The sequence below is a fragment of the Oncorhynchus tshawytscha genome, linkage group LG10, assembly GCF_018296145.1.
Source record: "Oncorhynchus tshawytscha isolate Ot180627B linkage group LG10, Otsh_v2.0, whole genome shotgun sequence".
Classification (NCBI taxonomy): domain Eukaryota; kingdom Metazoa; phylum Chordata; class Actinopteri; order Salmoniformes; family Salmonidae; genus Oncorhynchus; species Oncorhynchus tshawytscha.
This window is the reverse complement of record NC_056438.1, coordinates 67,128,110-67,147,911: the sequence shown is the minus strand read 5'-3', so window position 1 is coordinate 67,147,911 and position 19,802 is coordinate 67,128,110. Positions and strand designations below refer to the sequence as shown.

General features: G+C 41.7%; 1 protein-coding gene across 6 annotated transcripts; it reads left to right on the top strand.

Annotated features, from left to right (window-relative positions):
- Window positions 1-14,491: 14,491 nt before the first annotated feature.
- LOC112260750 (heterogeneous nuclear ribonucleoprotein C) lies at window positions 14,492-19,762 on the top strand. Of its 6 annotated transcripts, none has more exons than XR_002955049.2 (10): window positions 14,492-14,637; window positions 16,344-16,514; window positions 17,410-17,675; window positions 17,881-17,965; window positions 18,077-18,127; window positions 18,246-18,403; window positions 18,614-18,727; window positions 18,907-19,043; window positions 19,146-19,376; window positions 19,543-19,762. XR_002955049.2 is itself a non-coding variant. In XM_024436071.2 (10 exons), exons 3-10 carry the CDS (start codon window positions 16,510-16,512, stop codon window positions 19,245-19,247), a joined length of 918 nt encoding a protein of 305 aa, XP_024291839.1. In that variant the 5' UTR covers window positions 14,493-14,637; window positions 15,823-15,938; window positions 16,344-16,509; the 3' UTR covers window positions 19,248-19,762. The 6 variants fall into 6 exon arrangements, 5 of the variants coding, with proteins under 5 accessions (XP_024291840.1, XP_024291838.1, XP_024291839.1 ...); XM_024436071.2 differs by adding an exon at window positions 15,823-15,938 and having other exon boundaries at window positions 14,493-14,637; window positions 19,146-19,762; XM_024436072.2 differs by having other exon boundaries at window positions 17,881-17,953; window positions 19,146-19,762.
- The last annotated feature ends 40 nt before the right edge of the window (window positions 19,763-19,802 follow it).

Genomic DNA, 19,802 nt, shown 5'->3' with positions numbered 1-19,802 from the left:
GCTACCCTCTCCACTACTGTTCCATCGATGTGGATAGGGGGGTGTTCCCTCTGCTGTTTCCTGAAGTCCACAATCATCTCCTTAGCTTTTCTGAAAGGGGGGCGGGGCAGGGTGCAAGTGTGAAACAAATGATAAGAGGAGCTATCGACAGACAAGCTGTACTACTGTGTTCCTTACAGGACATTCTGTCCCCACCCAGGGAGGGGAGAGACCTTGGGCTTGTAGTAGATTGTATAATAGGTGGCAGACAATGTATGAGTAGGAGAAGACTTATGAACTATATTGTCATTGTTTCTGAGAGGAGGAGGGACATTTATGACGAAATGTGAGGTATATAGACCAATGTACAGGAAATTCTAAACTGCTGACTATGGTAGACTACTGGCCTCTGACTGTTTCATTTTAATAAAAACCTTACAAATTCTTAGTAACCGACAGAGTTGTTTAATTGAAGTTCAGTTTATGAACATTGAGAAGATTCTCATAACAAATATCACATTATTATAACAAACATATGTCCTTGTTTTACTTGATCACAATTTATGACATGGTCAGTAGGCTACAAATTAATTACCATTTAGAAAAGGAGAAGTCATGTGTCATACACCAGTTAATACATTTGCACTGTGGGCGTCAATCAATATACTGTGTGCAGTTCACAACCTTTTTCAGAATTTTCAACTGCATGAATGGCGAAAGGGCGGGCCAGCAAGGCAAGTTATTCTGCGTTCACGTGCTAGTCAGAACTAGGAAACTGTAGTTTTGCACATTCCACATTCAACCAGATATCATGTCGGAAAATTCAGAGTTTCCTGGTTCCGACTAGCAAGTGAACGCGTCATAACTCCAGGTAACTCTGGTCCTGGAGAATGGCATAGGTTGACCAGCAAAACTTTTGAGGAACTGAGGACCCATGCCAAATCTTTTCAGTCTCCTGAGGGGGAATAGGTTTTGTTGTGCCCTCTTCATGAGTGTCTTGGTGTGCTTGGACCATGTTAGTCTGTTGGTGATGTGGATGCCAAGGAAGTTGAATCTCTCAACCTGCTCCACTACAGCCCCGTCGATGAGAATGGGGGCATGCTCGGTCCTCCTTTTCCTGTAGGCCACAATCATCTCCTTTGTCTTGATCACGTTGAGGGAGAGGTTGTTGTCCTTGCACCACACGGCCAGGTCTCTGACCTACTCCCTATAGGCTGTCTCATTGTTGTCGGTGATCAGGCCTACCACTGTTGTGTCATCAGCAAACCTAATGATGGTGTTGGAGTCATGCCTGGCCGTGCAATCATGAGAGAACAGGGAGTACAGGAGGGGGCTGAGCATGCACCCCTGAGGGGACCCCGTGTTGAGGATCAGCATGGCGGATGTGTTGTTACCTACCCTTACCACCTGGGGGCGGCCCGTCAGGAAGTCCAGGATCCAGTGGCAGAGGGAGGTGTTTAGTCCCAGGGTCCTTAGCTTAGTGATGAGCATTTGAGGGCACTATGGTGTTGAACGCTGAGCTGTAGTCAATGAATAGCATTCTCACATGGGTGTTCCTTTTGTCCAAGTGGGAAAGGGCAGTGTGGAGTGTAATAGAGATTGCATCATCTGTGGATCTGTTGGTGCGATATGCCAATTGGAGTTGGTCTAGGGTTTCTGGGATAATGGTGTTGATGTGAGGCATGACCAGCCTTTCAACGCATTTCATGGCTACAGACGTGAGTGCTAAGGGTCAGTAGTCATTTAGGCAGGTTTCCTTAGTGTTCTTGGCCACAGGGACTATGGTGGTCTGCTTGAAATATGTTGATATTACAGACTCAGACAGGGAGAGGTTGAAAAAGTGATAGGAATTTTATGAATAATGACTAAACAATATCTACATTTAAATAGAACTGTAACTAATTTAATTCTACCCTGTTTTACAATATCTGATTAATAATGTTAATTCATAAGGAAGGGATTATGTAGCATGAACAAGGAGTAATTAAACATAATAAACACCATTCCAACTTAGTTGGAGAGGTATGTGTGGTGTGTTTGAAGTAAGCAAAGAGGCTCATTAACCTTTGTCTGAACCCACTCAGCTATAACTCTGTGGCAATTAAATAAGACAGCGAGAGCCTCCCTAGGTTTTCGTTATCTGGAACTGTCTACTGAATAGTGATAGATAATGGTGAGACTTCAGAAGTTAATCTTGATGTGTTGTGTGTGTCAGGAGTGGGCTAGTGGGTTGGAATAAACATTTGAACCTGCTTTGTTTTGGTCGAGAGGAGGAGATTCATTCTATAACCAATGAGGTCATGTTTTGGATATAAACTGTTGTTCGTGGTTCAATCTGAGCGCGCTCCGAGAATAAATACTATTATCTCATTTTAATAAGACTGGTCCCTGTCTATTTTATGCAAATAAGAATCTTACAAATTCTTAGAAACAGACAGAATGATTTTAATTAATGAACATATATAGGAATTATGAAATTCCATTGACAATTGGTCCTTTGAGCGGATTTCCAAACCTGACTCTGTGTCCGAAGGTAGTACACCGAAAACCGTGCACCAGCAGGTCTGGACCCGTTATTTAAAGACCTGGCATCTGAATTGAGGTTCAAAGAACAGGCCGGTATATATATATATATATATATATATATATATATATATATATATATCTAAGGTCGACAGAGACAGTGACGGAATCTCATGAACATTGCTTTTCCCAGTCTGCAAGACTACGGTAAATAGTCTTTATTTTCAAATTTGGGGGCAATGATGTAAGTTATCTTTGATTTGGTGTTCTAAAAATGTTTAGGATTTATCCATAATAGGAGCTTCGCTATTCCAAACAGATGTGGTGGGTTACCTGTATGACCAATATACAAGGGTTTGTGTGTGGCAGGTCCAAAATGATCTGAGGTAAGGTGCGCTACCATAAATAAAATAACTTAATAGATCCGGGCTTTGCTAGAGGGTTATTAAGGGTGGGATATAGTAAGTGTTGTTAGATAGGACGGTTGTTTTGTACAAATAGGACAGCCATTAATTCAAAAGACATACCTAAATAAAGTCCTAACCTTTAGTAGGAAATCAGGTGAGGATATAAACTAGGCTTGGTGAGAAGGCAAGGTAATTATATGCGAACGGAATAACTGCACCTATTCAATACTGAAATAAATAATATCCAAAAAAGTAGGAGGGAAACTTAATGTAGCGGAGTGAGATTGGATAAAACAACCCGAGGTTAACTAGGGATGTATGGCCCCTGGGTAATAACTGATAGATGTGCAAGTGAGATCTAATGTCCGATCGATAGCAACGCTATAGATAAAGTTTCCAGGGAAGAGAAACATATAAATCCATACACATAGATTGTAACTAGGTAACGGTAAACAGCACATGCATAGATCATAGAAATATATACACCTAGATTGTGAGAGCGGTAGAAAGTGGGAACACACACATAGAAGGCAAAAAATACATACACATAGATAAGTGATTGATACCATAACTAATAGTAATGGCAAGGATTTATCAAACATGGGTAGTAAATCCTCAAAGGAGGTCCTGGGAGACCAGCGTTTTATGGAACAGACATATAAGAGAAACATAGATTTCTGTCCAAAATGGAGTAAGAAGTATGAATTTGATGGGAGGCTGAATGTTGAAAAACTAGAATTGCTAATAAAACAGATACATAAGGAATGTGGCAATGATGTGAAGAAGCAGAATAAACAGGGGTTGTATACAGTTAGGGTCTGGCTTTTGGAAGCCAGAAAAATAGTAGAGGGGGATAAGAAGAGAAAAAACAAAGAGAGCCAAGATACGCTGCCCTCCGCTCCTGCAGGTGAAAAAGTTAGCCAATTGGGCGGGATTGAGAGTAACAAACTATATCCTTCTCTAGTATAACAAGCATACAGAGGTAATCCTGTTGATTAAATAGTGGTGGTGAGAATACGGCTGGAGGAGCTACGCGCACAACCACCACCCACATATGTGGAGCCTGCTGGAGCCAAAGGAGGGATAATAGAGGTAGAGAAAGTTGAGAAAAGTGGATAGGGTAAGTCAAAAGAAAAAGAGAAAATGTTTAAATTGCAATAATTTAGGACATCTCACCCGGGAGTGTAAAACTCCCTGCAAACATTGTGACAGGTTAGGACATAATCACGAGATTGTGATTTAACTAAGGGGAAGGTCAGGCGCGACAATCGGGAGAAAAAGAGAGAGTCAGAAACAACGAAAGCGAGATTAATGAGAATACTCACTGAGGAAAAGCTTGGGCTTTTAAATTAGGGCTATTTTTGTTGTCTCGGTGCCGGAGTTACGAATACAGATAAATGTAAAGTGGGTTTATTTGCGGAGAGTTTTTAGTTATTCATGTAGCTTTGGTGGTTCAGTGGAAGAATACTCGCCTGCTACACGAGAGGCCTGGGTTCGGTTCCCGGTAAATGCTTTGACTAAAATCTGAGTTTTTGATTGTAATTCAACTATTTGTACGTTTTGCCTAGAAAGATATGGTCGCTAGTGTTTGTAGAAGATATAAATTTAACTTTTTTAATAGATTGTTTAGGTTAAAATTGGGAGACAATTTAAAAAAAACATTTTTTATAATAACGAAATGAATTTCGATGCAAGACGGTGTCTGTTGCCTAAATGATCTGTTTGAATAACGTATTGGGAATGGAGTTGTATTTAAAAATGCTGAACCAAAGAAGAGACAGTTACCTAAATCTAATGAATTCTAAATAATAATGAAGAGACAATTACAATAGATTTGTGCCCATCGAAATGTTCTTATAAATTTAGCGAAGTACATGGTACTTTAACATTTTGGAGTAGGGAAAGTTTGATTTACTTTGACGATAGAATTAAAGCAAAACTCAATCAAAAATAGGGGATATATTTTTGCCTAGAGGCAGGAATAAAAGAGTTAGTTGCTGTGTTGGCTACTAATTTTCAGGGTAAGTTGCTAGAGGTAGGTAGATTTGTTGTGGAAAACGTAAAACTGCGCCATTACGTTGGATACACAATAACGTTACTCAAATTGTATTTCCTGCAGAAATGCAAAATTGACTGGCCCGATGAACTCGGGATGGCCGGGCAGTGATTCTGGTTCCTCTCCATCGCTCGTTAGGGTTGATTTCAGAATGTCACTTTGGTGATGGTACCTCACTGTTTAAACATATTGCAAATGGACAAAAGTCACCAGCAAGTCACAGTCCATCAGTCAATTAGATATCATTCTGACACCAAACTGATACAAACTGACACCACACCCACTTTTTCCAACTCGTTTAGAAGCCAACTATCACATACAGTGCCTTGCAAAAGTATTCAGCCCCCTTGAACTTTGCGACCTTTTGCCACATTTCAGGCTTCAAACTGTTACGGCTTTCTTCTATCTCCTCCTCGGACGAGGAGGTGTAGCAAGGATCGGACCAAAATGCAGCGTGGCTATTGCAATCCATGTTTATTAAAATAATAAAGAAACACGAACTTACAAAAACAATAAACGTAATGTGAAAACCGAAACAGCACTATCTGGTGCAAACACAAAGACAGGAACAATCACCCACAAAATACACAGTGAAACCCCGGCTACCTAAATATGGTTCCCAATCAGAGACAACGAGAATCACCTGACTCTGATTGAGAACCGCCTCAGGCAGCCAAACCTATGCTACACCCCTACTCAGCCGCAATCCCAATGCCTACAAAACCCCAATACGAAACACAACAAAATAAACCCATGTCACACCCTGGTCTGACCAAATATATAACGAAAACACAAAATACTATGTGTGATGCGTGTGTCTGCCGCCCCACCCCAACCCACATGAAATAGCCTATTTGAGGCTGATGAGGGGAGGGCAGGCCCACAACAATGGCCAAAGTGAAATGGAGACAGTAGATACAGCTGGTCTGTTGTAATATAATAAAGACAGTAGATCTAGCTGAAATGTCATAATATAAAAGAGACAGTAGATCTAGCAGGTCATAATAATATATTCAACCTTATGTTCCCTGTACTCTCTCTCTATATATCTGTTTATTATACCTGTTGATACAGGGCTCATATGTGAAACTATTCTAACTGAACATTTTCTTTCACAGTGACACTGACTCCGAATGGGGGTCTTATCCGGTGTCCTGTGTGAATTTAAGTATGCTCTCTCTCTCGGAGGACCTGAGCCCTAGGACCATGCGTCAGGACTACCTGGCATGATGACTCCTTGCTGTCCCCAGTTCACCTGGCCTTGCCGCTGTTCCAGTTTCAACTGTTCTGCCTGCGGCTATGGAAACCTAAACTGTTCATTTTTACTCTTGAGGTGCTGTTTTCGGCTAGGTGAACCAAAAAAGTGTGCTTGCCTTTTCCCTTAAAAGACCTTAGCTTGGAAAACAGCGGCAATATTACAGTTTGTCCATTTTGAGACACCGTAGCCTCAAAATAGTCAGAATTATTCTAAGATAACTCTAGAAATCTGTCATTAATTTTGACATTTTGGCAGAGGAGATCTTAGTTGCTCAATTATACATCTAACTAAGATGTTTGGTGCAGTATTTCTCAATTAAAAAATGTGCATGAAAGTGAGTTGTCTCTCATTGAATAACAACAAACTTTATTGAAGAATCCCTACTGTTGACCAATCACCGACGAAGGGACGTAGACTTCAGCTACCTACTTCGGCGTGCCTCCCCAAAAAATGTGTGCCAAACAGCCGAAAAAAAACTTACCTTTCTCTAAAATGAAGCTCTTCACAAAATAATTTCATAACATATGCAAGAACTCTTTCGAACCGTTTCTGCTGGAAATCATGCGGATGCCTTAAGGCGGAGTTAATACAAGTCTTGGCTTCCGGGGGGAGAAGTGATGAGAGAATGGCGGAGTGAGTTGGTTGTGCGTTGCTAGGTATGTTATTGATCTAGGGTCGGGAAGCATGGAGAGGCCAGAGATAGCCAGACTTGTAAATTGGGCTAGGGAACGGAAGTTGGGTTTTGGAAAAAAAAAGCCATCACTGCGTGCTCTGCAAGCAATACAGCGGATGAAGGCACAGCAAGAGTGTGGTGAACGGATAGATGTGGTTATGGACAGCAAGGAAGAAGGAGAAGATTCGACTGCAAATCAAATCAAATCAAATGTATTTGTCACATACACATGGTTAGCAGATGTTAATGCGAGAGTAGCGAAATGCTTGTGCTTCTAGTTCCGACAATGCAGTAATAACCAACAAGTAATCTAACTAACAATTCCAAAACTACTATCTTATACACACAAGTGTAAAGGGATAAAGAATATGTACATAAAGATATATGAATGAGTGATGGTACAGAGCGGCATAGGCAAGATGCAGTAGATGGTATCGAGTACAGTATATACATATGAGATGAGTATGTAAACAAAGTGGCATAGTTTAAAGTGGCTAGTGATACATGTATTACATAAAGATGCAGTAGATGATATAGAGTACAGTATATACGTATACATATGAGATGAATAATGTAGGGTATGTAAACATTATATTAAGTAGCATTGTTTAAAGTGAATAGTGATATATTTTACATCAATTCCCATCAATTCCCATCAATTCTCGGTCCCAGCTTTGATGCACCTGTACTGACCTCGCCTTCTGGATGATAGCGGGGTGAACAGGCAGTGGCTCGGGTGGTTGTTGTCCTTGATGATCTTTATGGCCTTCCTGTGACATCGGGTGGTGTAGGTGTCCTGGAGGGCAGGTAGTTTGCCCCCTGTGATGCGTTGTGCAGACCTCACTACCCTCTGGAGAGCCTTACGGTTGTGGGCGGAGCAGTTGCCGTACCAGGCGGTGATACAGCCCGACAGGATGCTCTCGATTGTGCATCTGTAGAAGTTTGTGAGTGCTTTTGGTGACAAGCCAAATTTCTTCAGCCTCCTGAGGTTGAAGAGGCGCTGCTGCGCCTTCTTCACGATGCTGTCTGTGTGGGTGGACCAATTCAGTTTGTCTGTGATGTGTACGCCGAGGAACTTAAAACTTACTACCCTCTCCACTACTGTCCCATCGATGTGGATAGGGAGGTGTTCCCTCTGCTGTTTCCTGAAGTCCACAATCATCTCCTTAGTTTTGTTGACGTTGAGTGTGAGGTTATTTTCCTGACACCACACTCCGAGGGCCCTCACCTCCTCCTCCAAATCCAGTACCCAGTTGCACAGGGCGGGGTCGAGACCCAGGGTATGACGAGTTTGGAGGGTACTATGGTGTTAAATGCTGAGCTGTAGTCGATGAACAGCATTCTCACATAGGTATTCCTCTTGTCCAGATGGGTTAGGGCAGTGTGCAGTGTGGTTGAGATTGCATCGTCTGTGGACCTATTTGGGCGGTAAGCAAATTGGAGTGGGTCTAGGGTGTCAGGTAGGGTGGAGGTGATATGGTCCTTGACTAGTCTCTCAAAGCACTTCATGATGACGGAAGTGAGTGCTACGGGGCGGTAGTCGTTTAGCTCAGTTACCTTAGCTTTCTTGGGAACAAGAACAATGGTGGCCGTCTTGAAGCATGTGGGAACAGCAGACTGGGATAAGGATTGATTGAATATGTCCGTAAACACACCAGCCAGCTGGTCTGCGCATGCTCTGGGGATGCTGTCTGGGTCTGCAGCCTTGTGAGGGTTAACACGTTTAAATGTTTTACTCACCTCGGCTGCAGTGAAGGAGAGTCCGCATGTTTTGGTTGTGGGCCGTGTCAGTGGCACTGTATTGTCCTCAAAGCGGGCACAAAAGTTATTCAGTCTGCCTGGGAGCAAGACATCCTGGTCCGTGACTGGGCTGGTTTTCTTTTTGTAATCCGTGATTGACTGTAGACCCTGCCACATACCTCTTGTGTCTGAGCCGTTGAATTGCGATTCTACTTTGTCTCTATACTGATGCTTAGCTTGTTTGATTGCCTTGCGGAGGGAATAGCTACTACCCTCAATTTCACTCACTCTCCCCAAGAGTATAGTCCCTGGAAACATTCCAGAGAGAGACAGTGAAATATCCATTTTCCCGGACAAAACACAAAAACACTTAGTTAGTATTCATTACACTACATCGTTTCAGAAACTCAAACGTGAACTATAAACCAAACCTAATGATAATTCCACTGTATCTCAAATTATTAATCATAAGTTTTAATCAAATCAATGTATATGTATGATACAATGTTTAATTAAGTTAAATCAACTCCTAAAAAAACTTTTAATCAGAAATCTAATAATTTCAACCTGTTGATATAAATTTAGTAAAAACCAATCCTGATTTTTTTTAAACAAATCTAAAATCTTTCTAAAGTTGGCGGTCTCATCAGCGTAAAAATCAAAACAAACTTATTCTCATACTACTCAATCCAGCAATCACCTTTAATGACCTGACATTGTTCCACATAATGGAAACATACTATAATGTTAGACTACATGGACTTTCCTGCTCAAATTAACTGGTGTTACTTAAACAATCAAACCAAGAATCAATAACCATCAGAATCTGTTCTCACAATGTCCTACTCACTCACAACTTTCAGCTTAACTCTCCTATTTCTTTTTCCCCCAGTGGGCAAAAATATAACCCCTCTAATTTCAACGTTTTTCCTTACCTCTATCGTAAGATTAATACCCAAACTTTATAACTTCCTCTTCTCTTTGCTTTTCACACTTATGAAATGTATCCTATTTCTTTAAAAATAACACACGCAGCGCCAAAATTATAACATGCGTCAATCAATCTATAAGAATGAAAATAATTTCGGTAATCACTTCCTATCGCCATCCTCTCCCCGCTATTATTCAGAATTTCTTTAACTTAGGTAACTGTCTTCTCTATTGATACAGTAATTTAAATACGACTCAATTCTCAATACATTATTCCAGCAGATAATTTAGTGAACAGATATCGTCTTGCATCAGAATTCGCTTCGTTATTATTTTAAGTTGAATTAGTCTATCAATTTAACCTAAACAATCTATTGAAAACGTTCAATGTATCCCTTCTATCAATTTGAAACAGACAAGCTATTAAAACGTTCAGTTTATATCTTATACAAACACTAGCGACCATAACTTTCCAGGCAAAACATACAAATAGATTATTTACAATCAAAAACTCAGAATTCAGTCAGTGTAATGACCGGGAATGGAACCCCGGCCTCCCGCGTTGCAGGCGAGAATTCTACCACTGAACCATTAATGCTATGTAAAAAAAAAAACTAAGATTCTCCGCAAATAAACCCATTTTACAAGTAAAATCAAAACACGTCGCTATCGACAATTCCCAGAAGAATAATAGCCCAATTTTAATAGTACAAACGTTACTCCAGCTATGATTCTCAAATTCCAAATGAATATATTAGCAATCAAAGACTAATATCGACAGTTAATGACTAGGAAACAGATATTGCGCCTTTTAATAAAAGTAGATTATGTTTACTTATGCAACGTATTTCAATTACTTTACTACATCACATTAATCACGCAATGATAATTAGTTTGATGGAAAATCTTAGGCTTTGTACGACATTATAAATAAATTACATCGAGATTCCCCCTTAATTCTCTCTAACTTTATTCAGTTTTATTCAATAAATCCCGCAATTTTTCTTATACTGGGAAGAAAAAATATAACATGTTCAGACCTTAAGGGCAGTTAAATTTCAAATGTTTCACCCAGACGGAGATAATCCAATATGTAGTTATATTATATTATATTATAATTTATAGTTACATCGTTAGGGTAAGATAACCAAAAGTGGACACACTCTAAGCAGTTTCTAGAGCTCAATTTCCCAGATTTTGTAGATTATTTTAATAGTGCTTAAAAACTTCATCTTTATCAAATTATCCATTTAAGATACCAACTCAAAACCTACATACGTCTACCAATGGGTGGTTTAAATTGTATCTAATCATTCTCAGCATTACTTTATCAAATCTCTAGTAATTGATTTTACACACATACAATTTATCATAATTTCAAATAATTCACAGAATCCATATAAAACTTAAGAAATCTTAGGTACTCACACAGAACTTTAAGGATCACCCACACAGGATTGGTCAGATGTTCACACAGAACTGGTCAGACGTCCACACAGAACATCAGAACATAAAAAGGTTTGCCAACACAGAGTCAACCCTACCTCGCTCACACAGAACGGTCCGACAACTATTACCTAGTGATGCCATAACAAAATACTCACACAGAGTAACCCAGGGCATACCTGGCTAGCACATTTAAAATAATTGGAATTCACCACCTCTGAGGGTCACTTAGACAATCACACAGACGCACAGAATGAGGTCCTTCTTCCAATAGGGCTTCACCAAGTGCCGTGTTTCACCTAGAATACACAGTCCCCTGGCCCCTCACCCCGACAGACCTCACCAAATCCCCACTGTGATCAATTCAGTGTCAGGAGGGCTCTTGGTCACTCGCAACCGGACAGTGCAGAGTATCTTTTGAGTCCACAAAACCCCCAGATTACTCTCCTCTGACTCGGCCCTGCTTACGCCGCCAAGGTGCCTTCCTTACAAAGGAATTCGCGCTCAGAGTATACGTAACAGTCATAATTACTCACCTTTTTCTTGACAAAAAACTCAGTTCGAGATGTGGTATCCACTCGGCTCGCTTCCTCCTAGATCAAAGGTTGGTCCATCTGCTTCGTTCCCGAAGTGTGGTTTCCCTGAGATCCCAAGTTTAGGGGATCCCTCGTGCACAATTTATTTACCTAGATCGTCAGGAACGGTCGCCGAGTGAAGATTCACATCCCCTCCTCGTCGCCAAATGTCGTGGAAATTTCTCTATTTACCAAATCATGAGAGCAAACCACACACAAGTCAGAGTTAGTTATCACAAAGTCCATCTTTAATTATATGAGCTCTATCACAACCCTGTGACTCTCAGATCAATTCAGTGTCTATCAATGAATTCTCTGAGAGAGTCCCTCACACATTGTTACTGAGATCCTTTATAGCAAAGACACACATATCCAGACAGCATAGGCATAATTTATCGTTCAGCTTTGTCTCCTAAACTAGTAACTTACAAACATATGATGAATATAAAACATCTTACCTATGTTACCAACCAATTCTGATTATTCCCCAACAACTCGCTTAACCTTATATGCGTCGCGGAAGTTAGAATAGCAATGATCCAAGGTTTTACCAGCGCTGGTTGCGCAATCGATATGCTGATAAAATTTAGGGAGTCTTGTTTTCAGATTAGCCTTGTTAAAATCCCCAGCTACAATGAATGCAGCCTCAGGATATGTGGATTCCAGTTTGCAAAGAGTCAAATAAAGTTTGTTCAGAGCCATCGATGTGTCTGCTTGGGGGGGAATATATGCGGCTGTGATTATAATCGAAGAGAATTCCCTTGGTAGATAATGCAGTCGACATTTGATTGTGAGGAATTCTAAATCAGATGAACAGAAGGACTTGAGTTCTGCAGAGGGAAGATGTGTGTTGAGGAAGAATGGCGCCAAGTAAAAACCATATTCTGCTGTCTCTGATGGCTCAGAAAGTGAACCTGACAATAGTGAGGATGAATTACCTGTGGTGGCAGGTTTTCGTCGAAGACCTCAGAATCCGAGCCTTGCCCTGATGATCATGCAAAGGATGATTTGGGCCCAGAGGGAGTGACATTTTTAGAGAAAGTGGATCACTGCGTTTTGGCTGATCCATATGTGGTCTCAGGCTGGATAAAAACAAAGTTGTGTACTGTTAAATAGGTGAAGGTAGCTTGAAGAGGCCTTCTTCCATCCAGAGGGAATGGGTGCTTTGTGTCACGCGATTAGGGACTAGGGACAAGACCTGTGACTTGCTCTCCGGACCAGGGCGCCTTTGAAAGGAGTGATTACTAGAGTGGTGTTAAGTGTTGAGGTGGAGCAACTGAAATTAAAAATGATCTTGTCCTTGATGCCCGCTATTTAGTGAGATGCAGACCTGGTGGGGAGCATTGTAAAAACTGAAAAGACATTGTCTGTCTGTTAAAACGGCCAGCTCATCACCTTTCCAAGACCCCAACTTTCTTTTGGATTTCCTTTTGGAATAAGTTCACGCCAATCATCATAATTTTATTAGCCAATAAGCAGCCTTCTTTCCCAGGACTTAAGGTAATACCCGACCAGGCAGGGCCTCAGGCAGTGTATAGTTTCCATTAAGATGATCAACCTGTTTTTCTCCTGCTTATTTTACCTGCTTAGAAGAAATTGCTTTTCTTGCTGATGTTATTGTGCGTGCAGCTAAATGTAAATGCCAAAATCCTGATGTCTTGTTGTTTGGAGCTAAATAGTGTCTGTTGTAAATATGTACTATTTGTGTTACACTTGCTAGCTTGCGTACTCCTGCTAGCGTTAGCATTAGCATTGTCATCCAGAATGCATTACTATTTAGCATGCGTATTAGCGATTAGCATGTGTTAGCATTTGTCTGTGGTGCTAGGCTATTTTCAGATGTAGATCGCTCATGCTTATGTTTTAAAATGTGTAGATATTTCTACTTTGCTCTATTGTTCCTTGTGCATCTAGCATGTTTTTGGGTCCACATAGCCTGTTTAGTTGTTGACATGCAAATAGGCATATATTTTCCCATGCTGTGCCATAGCCTAAGTTCTCCTCTTTTCATTACAGAACCTCAATTAGTATCAGAGAGAGAGTGGTGTGTGTGTGTGTGTGTGTGTGTGTGTGTGTAACAGTATAACCTCAGACCGTCCCCTCGCCCATACCCGGGCGCGAACCAGGGACCCTCTGCACACATCAACAACAGTCACCCACGAAGTATCGCTCCACAAAAGCCGCGGCCCTTGCAGAGCAAGGGGAACTACTACTTCAATGTCTCAGAGCAAGTGACGTCACTGATTGAAACGCTATTTAGCGCACACCGCTAACTAAGCTAGCCGTTTCACATCCGTTACATGTGGATCTTCATTAAATCCTTGAACTGGAACAACTGCTTTCTCTTGTTCTGAACGGGCACCTGGTGGTGGTTGCTACCGGCCTAATTTTTTTTATTGGTCCTTCGAATTCATAAACAACCCATATTTTACACTGTCCTTTTGAGTTTTGAAGCAGTCTTTACCTGATAAAGTCATGTTAGGATATGTCAGTTATCCAGGGAGAGCATTTGTGCCGAACCCACTAAGATTTTCAAATGCCTAGTTTATGGTCATGTTGCAGAAGTGTGTAGGAGGGAGATTCCGAGATGTGAGAAGTGTGCAGGAGGGCATGGGACAAAGGAATGTGTAGTATTGGTGGAAAAACTGCGTCAATTGTGGGGGTGTCCTGTGACTCCCCTCCTCTCAGGCTGTCAGCCTAGTGTAGAATCAGTTAGGGGAAAGTAGTGGAATAGGGTAGTGATTTTATTAAATAGTGACATATGTGTATGGTTACTTGGTGGTGCAAGTTTTTCCCTTTAACGTCACAAAAGGTAAGGTGATTCAATACACACTACCGCACAGTAGGTGGCAGCATGCATTAACAAAATTTGCGAACGCCATTATACCGAAGTAGAAGAAGGAGTCTTGGCTACCTCCCCTTTGTTGGGTGCTGCGCCATTTCGTGCAGGGTTGAAAACAGCTTATTTTAGCCGCAAGAAGACGACCGTAGAACTAGCACTAATGACTGATTTAGCTGAAATATAAGCCATTTAAATATTTAAGCTCCCGGTGAGTATTTTTTCCTCTGACTTTGCAGTATCTTTGGAATTTAACTTTTTTTAATGTATTTTTCTATTTGAGCGAGCGGCTAGCTAACTCATTAATGGTTCCATTTCTTAAAGCTAGGTAGATGGCAAGTTGGCCCAACAACAGCCTAGCTAGCAGGATCCCATTACTTTTTATACAGTTTTTGCCAGCTTTTGTTGTCTTGCAAACTGAGTTGTAATAAGCAGAGCTTTTTAAGACAATAACTGCGAAGACTGCTTTCTTTGTGGACGATAACTACAACAGGGCTGCAGTTCTATGTGTTAACTTTGCTGGTTGGCTAACATGTAAGCTAACTAGTTAACCTTGTGGATTTTATCTCTAGCGTGCTAACCTTGTTGAATTCATTTCAATTTTGACCATTTTTGTTGTTAGATATCCATAACATGTTGCACATACGTTTAGGCTTGTGGTGTTTTTATTTTATTTTTGTGATTAGCTGGTTTTGGAGTCCGACTGGTACAGGAACGCTATTTTTGCGGGAATTGTTTTTTTTTTCTGCAAGAAATGCTGGTTGTCCATTGTTAGCGAATAGATTAATGTTATTTTAGGTTCATAACCGTAGAATTAATGTGACCGACGACAGACATTTGTTATTTTTGTTACACTAATTAAAAGTTACTTTATGAATGATGCAGTTATGTACTTTGTCCTTGCTCAGTCTCTTTGCTAGACCCAAAAGCAATATAAAACTAGCTAGGTTTATCTAATATAATACTATAGTCTTTGACTACTAGTTAGCTCGATGGTGCAGATTGAGGTTATTTAGGCTGCCTTGGCACGGTGTGGGCTGGTAAAATTGTTGTTTTTAATGAACCTGATTTAATCAACGTCTAAACAAGTGTTAAAGTTATCAGTAAGTGCCATTCAAAAGCGATTCTAGCTACTAGCATTTACTTTGGAAGTCAGGTGGTGAATCACGAATGTTCAGAGTTGTGGTGCTGTGCCTCAGGCCTCTCCCTGCCAGAGACCCCAGCACTGATTGATTAGCTTGTTAGATGTCACTCATCATTAGGCTACTAATCAAGTTTTAGTTTGGTCTGGTCTCATCTGTGGTGCATGCCTAGTACACTGTCTTTTTTATCTTCACTTCTATCATATCTGCACACTTGAGTTCTATAAAATGAGTCGGGACATTCAACTCTGCAGTGCACAGCTCCCGCCTCCCACACACCACCTCATGCGGTGCTGCTGTAGGCCCATAAGCAGCGTGAGTGTTCTGGTGGCCCCTGTGCAGAACATACACTGCTTGTGAAGTCCTCAAAGTAGGTGTAGTACTACCTTTTAGCAACTCCAAATGTTCATGCAAAACAACATCCCAATGTTATTTCCCTGTGTGCATCACAAATGACTACTCTTATAGTAAATCTGAAAAGACTTGTCAGTGATTACCACATTATCTACTATGACTTATCCCTGTAATGGATGCCTGAACCATAATAACACAATCTATCAACATGTTGATTCATTTGCATAATGTGCAACTACAAGTACTATTGCATCTCTGATTGGCTAGGCTGCTCCTAGTCTTACATCATTTGTCCTCTATAGGATGCCAATAACCCTGTTTTTCCTCTGTATTTGGCACATAACTATGAACTAAACCAACCAGGTAAGACTAATAACTCTGTACAATGTCACTGAGGTGTGATCTCTGTCGCCCGCCTCAGTATAAGTCGTGGGGTGAAGTTCTGCATTCCGAGGGTGCTGCTGGAGTTGTAGTTTTTGCTGAGAGCACCCAAGACACCTGCCCTCACACACTGGCCTTGCCCGCACACACTGGCCTTGCCCTCAGTGTCAAAGAACTGACAGACGACCGCCGTGCACAAAGACGCTATGGAGTGAGTGATTGTTATTTAACCCCCATTGGTTGTTAACACATACTTTTTTGACACACTGGTTGTATGCGGTGCCATTGAGATTCTCACTCCCCAATGTCCAATTGTGCCCAACCTCCTTTGCATATTAGCCTTCCACAAATTACCACATGTGCCACTAATATTATGAGCACCAAATTTCTAATTTGTACACACGTGCCTTTCCCTGCCCGTAGGCTTAGAGCGCTAAATATTAGCCTGGTCCTGTTGCGTGACATCTTTCCTACTCTTAGATGCTTGTTAACTGTGACCCCTGCCCAGATTTGCAATTCAGGCAATATAAAACAAACCCTGCTCCAAAACCTGCATATTGCCCCCTCCACACCATTCTAATATCCTGTTGTCTGAACAGTCAGTGGACACTCATGTGCATCCATTTATTTGTAAAAAATAAATTGTATTGAGTGAGTTTTGGTTTGTATATCAATTGAAGTGTGATGTACAGCCACAAGTATGACGTAATGGTGTTTTTATATATTGTGATGGGTGTTGTCTGATTATTGCTGCTTATTCAGGGTCTTTTTTACAGTAGGACCGTCTGGATTTGCACCAGAGATGATGTACCACCGATATTAAGCATAATTACTATACTACCAACACATGGACATCTGGAGACTTTTTAAGATGCTACACAATCATAAAACAAATCATTTGTGGAGGTGACAGGGCTGGAGCATAAGATGCTTCAAAACTATTTTCGATGTCTTGGTGATGCTGTTGATATAGGACCTGAATAAGGTCAACAACAGTGTTTTATTAGGAACATTCCCTGCCACTCTGTTATTTATATAAAAAGATGGTTGAGTAGTGTTCTTGCAGTGACACCGTTGATAATTGAGATTTCATCTGTCTCCACCAGTCGGTCCCCCACCACCAGTGCCCTGATGGCCAGCAACGTGACCAACAAGACAGACCCTCGCTCGCTCAACTCCCGGGTCTTCATCGGAAACCTCAACACGCTACTGGTCACCAAGACTGACGTGGAGGCCATCTTCAGCAAGTATGGCAAGATCGTGGGCTGTTCTGTGCACAAGGGCTTTGCCTTCGTCCAGTTCGTCAACGAGAGATGCGCCCGGGCTGCCGTAGGGGGTGAGGACGGACGCATGATCGTGGGACAGGTGCTGGGTAAGAACTAAAGCTAGCTTCTGGAGCTGGTGAGCAATGCCTCAAATTGGCCTCAGGGTTCTTTGGGTAATGAACAAAACTGACATTTTAGGGTATGGCATCTTGCCTGTTTGGAGGATAACTGTTTTTAAAGGTGGCTCTTTGTGACTACAGAATATGGATAAAGATTGTATTTCCAAGACTGACTCTGTCCTCTCTTCCTCAGACATTAACTTGGCCGGAGAACCCAAACCCCACAGGTCAAAGACCACAAAGCGCTCTGCGGGAGACATGTACAGGTCCGATTCAATGTAAAGAACCACGTTTTTAAATATCTAATATTAATATGAACATGGTCTTTCCTCCTCTGCCTCTTCCACTGCATGCATGTATCTTTTTGACCACTAATTTTCTCCCCACAGCAGTCCCACATTTGATCTGGACTACGACTTCCAGAGAGATTACTATGACCGGTGAGCCCAGTGCTTTGTCTGTTCCCATATCCTGTTTTAGCTCAAGTTAAATAAACTTAATATGCAAGAGGAATTAGAGTAAATTAAAAAGTTGGTTCATTCATTACTCTATTCTCAGAGTGTACTCGTACCCGTCCCGCGTGCCCCCTCCTCCTCCACCCCTGTCCCGAGCAGTGATCCCATCCAAGCGCCCGCGGGTCAGCATGACTGGAGGGGGTAGCCGCCGCACCAAGGCCAGTTTCTCCTCCAAGAGCAGCCAGAGGGCATCAAGAACAAGTTAGTACCCAGCCCTCTGCTCTAACCACTCAACTGACATACTACTCGTAATACACTTGCGCGCTAGCAGAGTTACAGCACTCTGGTGCAGTTCATGCTGTCAATGCTTAAGATGAATCACGTGGCTAATGACAGTTGTCAAACAGCTTCATTGGGCAGTGTGGTCAAAAAAGCTCTCTAAAACATTTCTTCTCCCGCTTCCTCTTTCAGTGAAAACAGATGACCTGCAGACCATCAAGAAGGAGCTGACGCTGATTAAACACAAAGTAGACTATCTGCTGGAGAGCCTAGGCCGCATGGAGAAGGACCACGGCAAGAAGTCAGGTAGGGTGCAGGAGGGTCACCTGAATCATGTGTTCAAAGTTTAACAAACACATTCATGAGCTAGTTTGTACTGTTTATGTATCTCCGTATTCAGCAGACTTGTATACACAGATGGATTTCATCTTCAACTTTCTTTGACGCCTTTTTATCTGTCTGGTTTGACCTGTTTCTCTGGGCAGAAGGGAAAGGTGCCAAGCCTGAACCTGGAGCGGTGTCCTCACTGCAGCACTCCAGCAACAAGAAGGAGGAGAGCATCAAGAGGGAGAGGGAGAACCAGGAGCTCAACGACTCTGAGGGGGACCTGCTAGAAGAGGAGGTGGGGGGAGAAATGTCATGATGCTGCAAAAGATGAATGGTGGTGTATTTATGCTTATTGGATTGTTTGTACTCACCACCTAATCAATCGTTGGTCTCTCAGGTAAAGAGTCAAGACAGGGATGATGATGACGACGAAGAGGAGGAAGGAGAACATGTGGATGGAGACGATGGTGACAGTGTCAACGGAGATGAGGATTCATAGACAGACGGATGCACACTTGTACAGACAAACACATCCACAACTTCCAGTGGGACCTCCGACTCCTATTTTAATTCCCACACTATGAAATGTCACACCTGCCCCCACTACCACCCTTCCATTGTCCCACAGGTATATATTTTTTCTTGACGCAATTTAGTTTGTCCCCATTTCAGCCCCCTCCTATCATTGTTATACATCTAGCATTGTCCTGCAGCCAATTACATTGGAACTAGCTGTAGGTAGCAAGCAGTAATACGTGATTTGCTGTGCTGCTGTTCCTTTTTTTGACCAGCAGAGAGCAGAAATGGCTGTTTATTCTCTGACCTGAGCCACAAGTCAAATCACCACATTGGCATTACTAATCAAGAGATGACAACTTTAAAGATTGGGTTAAGGTTTGAAGAAACGGGCCCACCTGAGTATGTATGTTCCTTATATTCATGTTATTATTTTTATACTAAGTTGTACTGTAATAAATTGCAATTAAATATTCTGATTAATGCTTTTTACCACCACTATTTGGAGAGGTTACTTTGTTTGGATGTCATGACTGGC

What these genes read in the sequence shown, in the direction of transcription:
- LOC112260750 (XM_024436070.2), top strand. An exon ending in CAGAGAGATTACTATGACCG is followed by an intron (nt 18,128 to 18,245) that starts GTGAGCCCAGTG and finishes CTCTATTCTCAG; the next exon opens with AGTGTACTCGTACCCGTCCC. An exon ending in GGACCACGGCAAGAAGTCAG is followed by an intron (nt 18,728 to 18,906) that starts GTAGGGTGCAGG and finishes TTCTCTGGGCAG; the next exon opens with AAGGGAAAGGTGCCAAGCCT.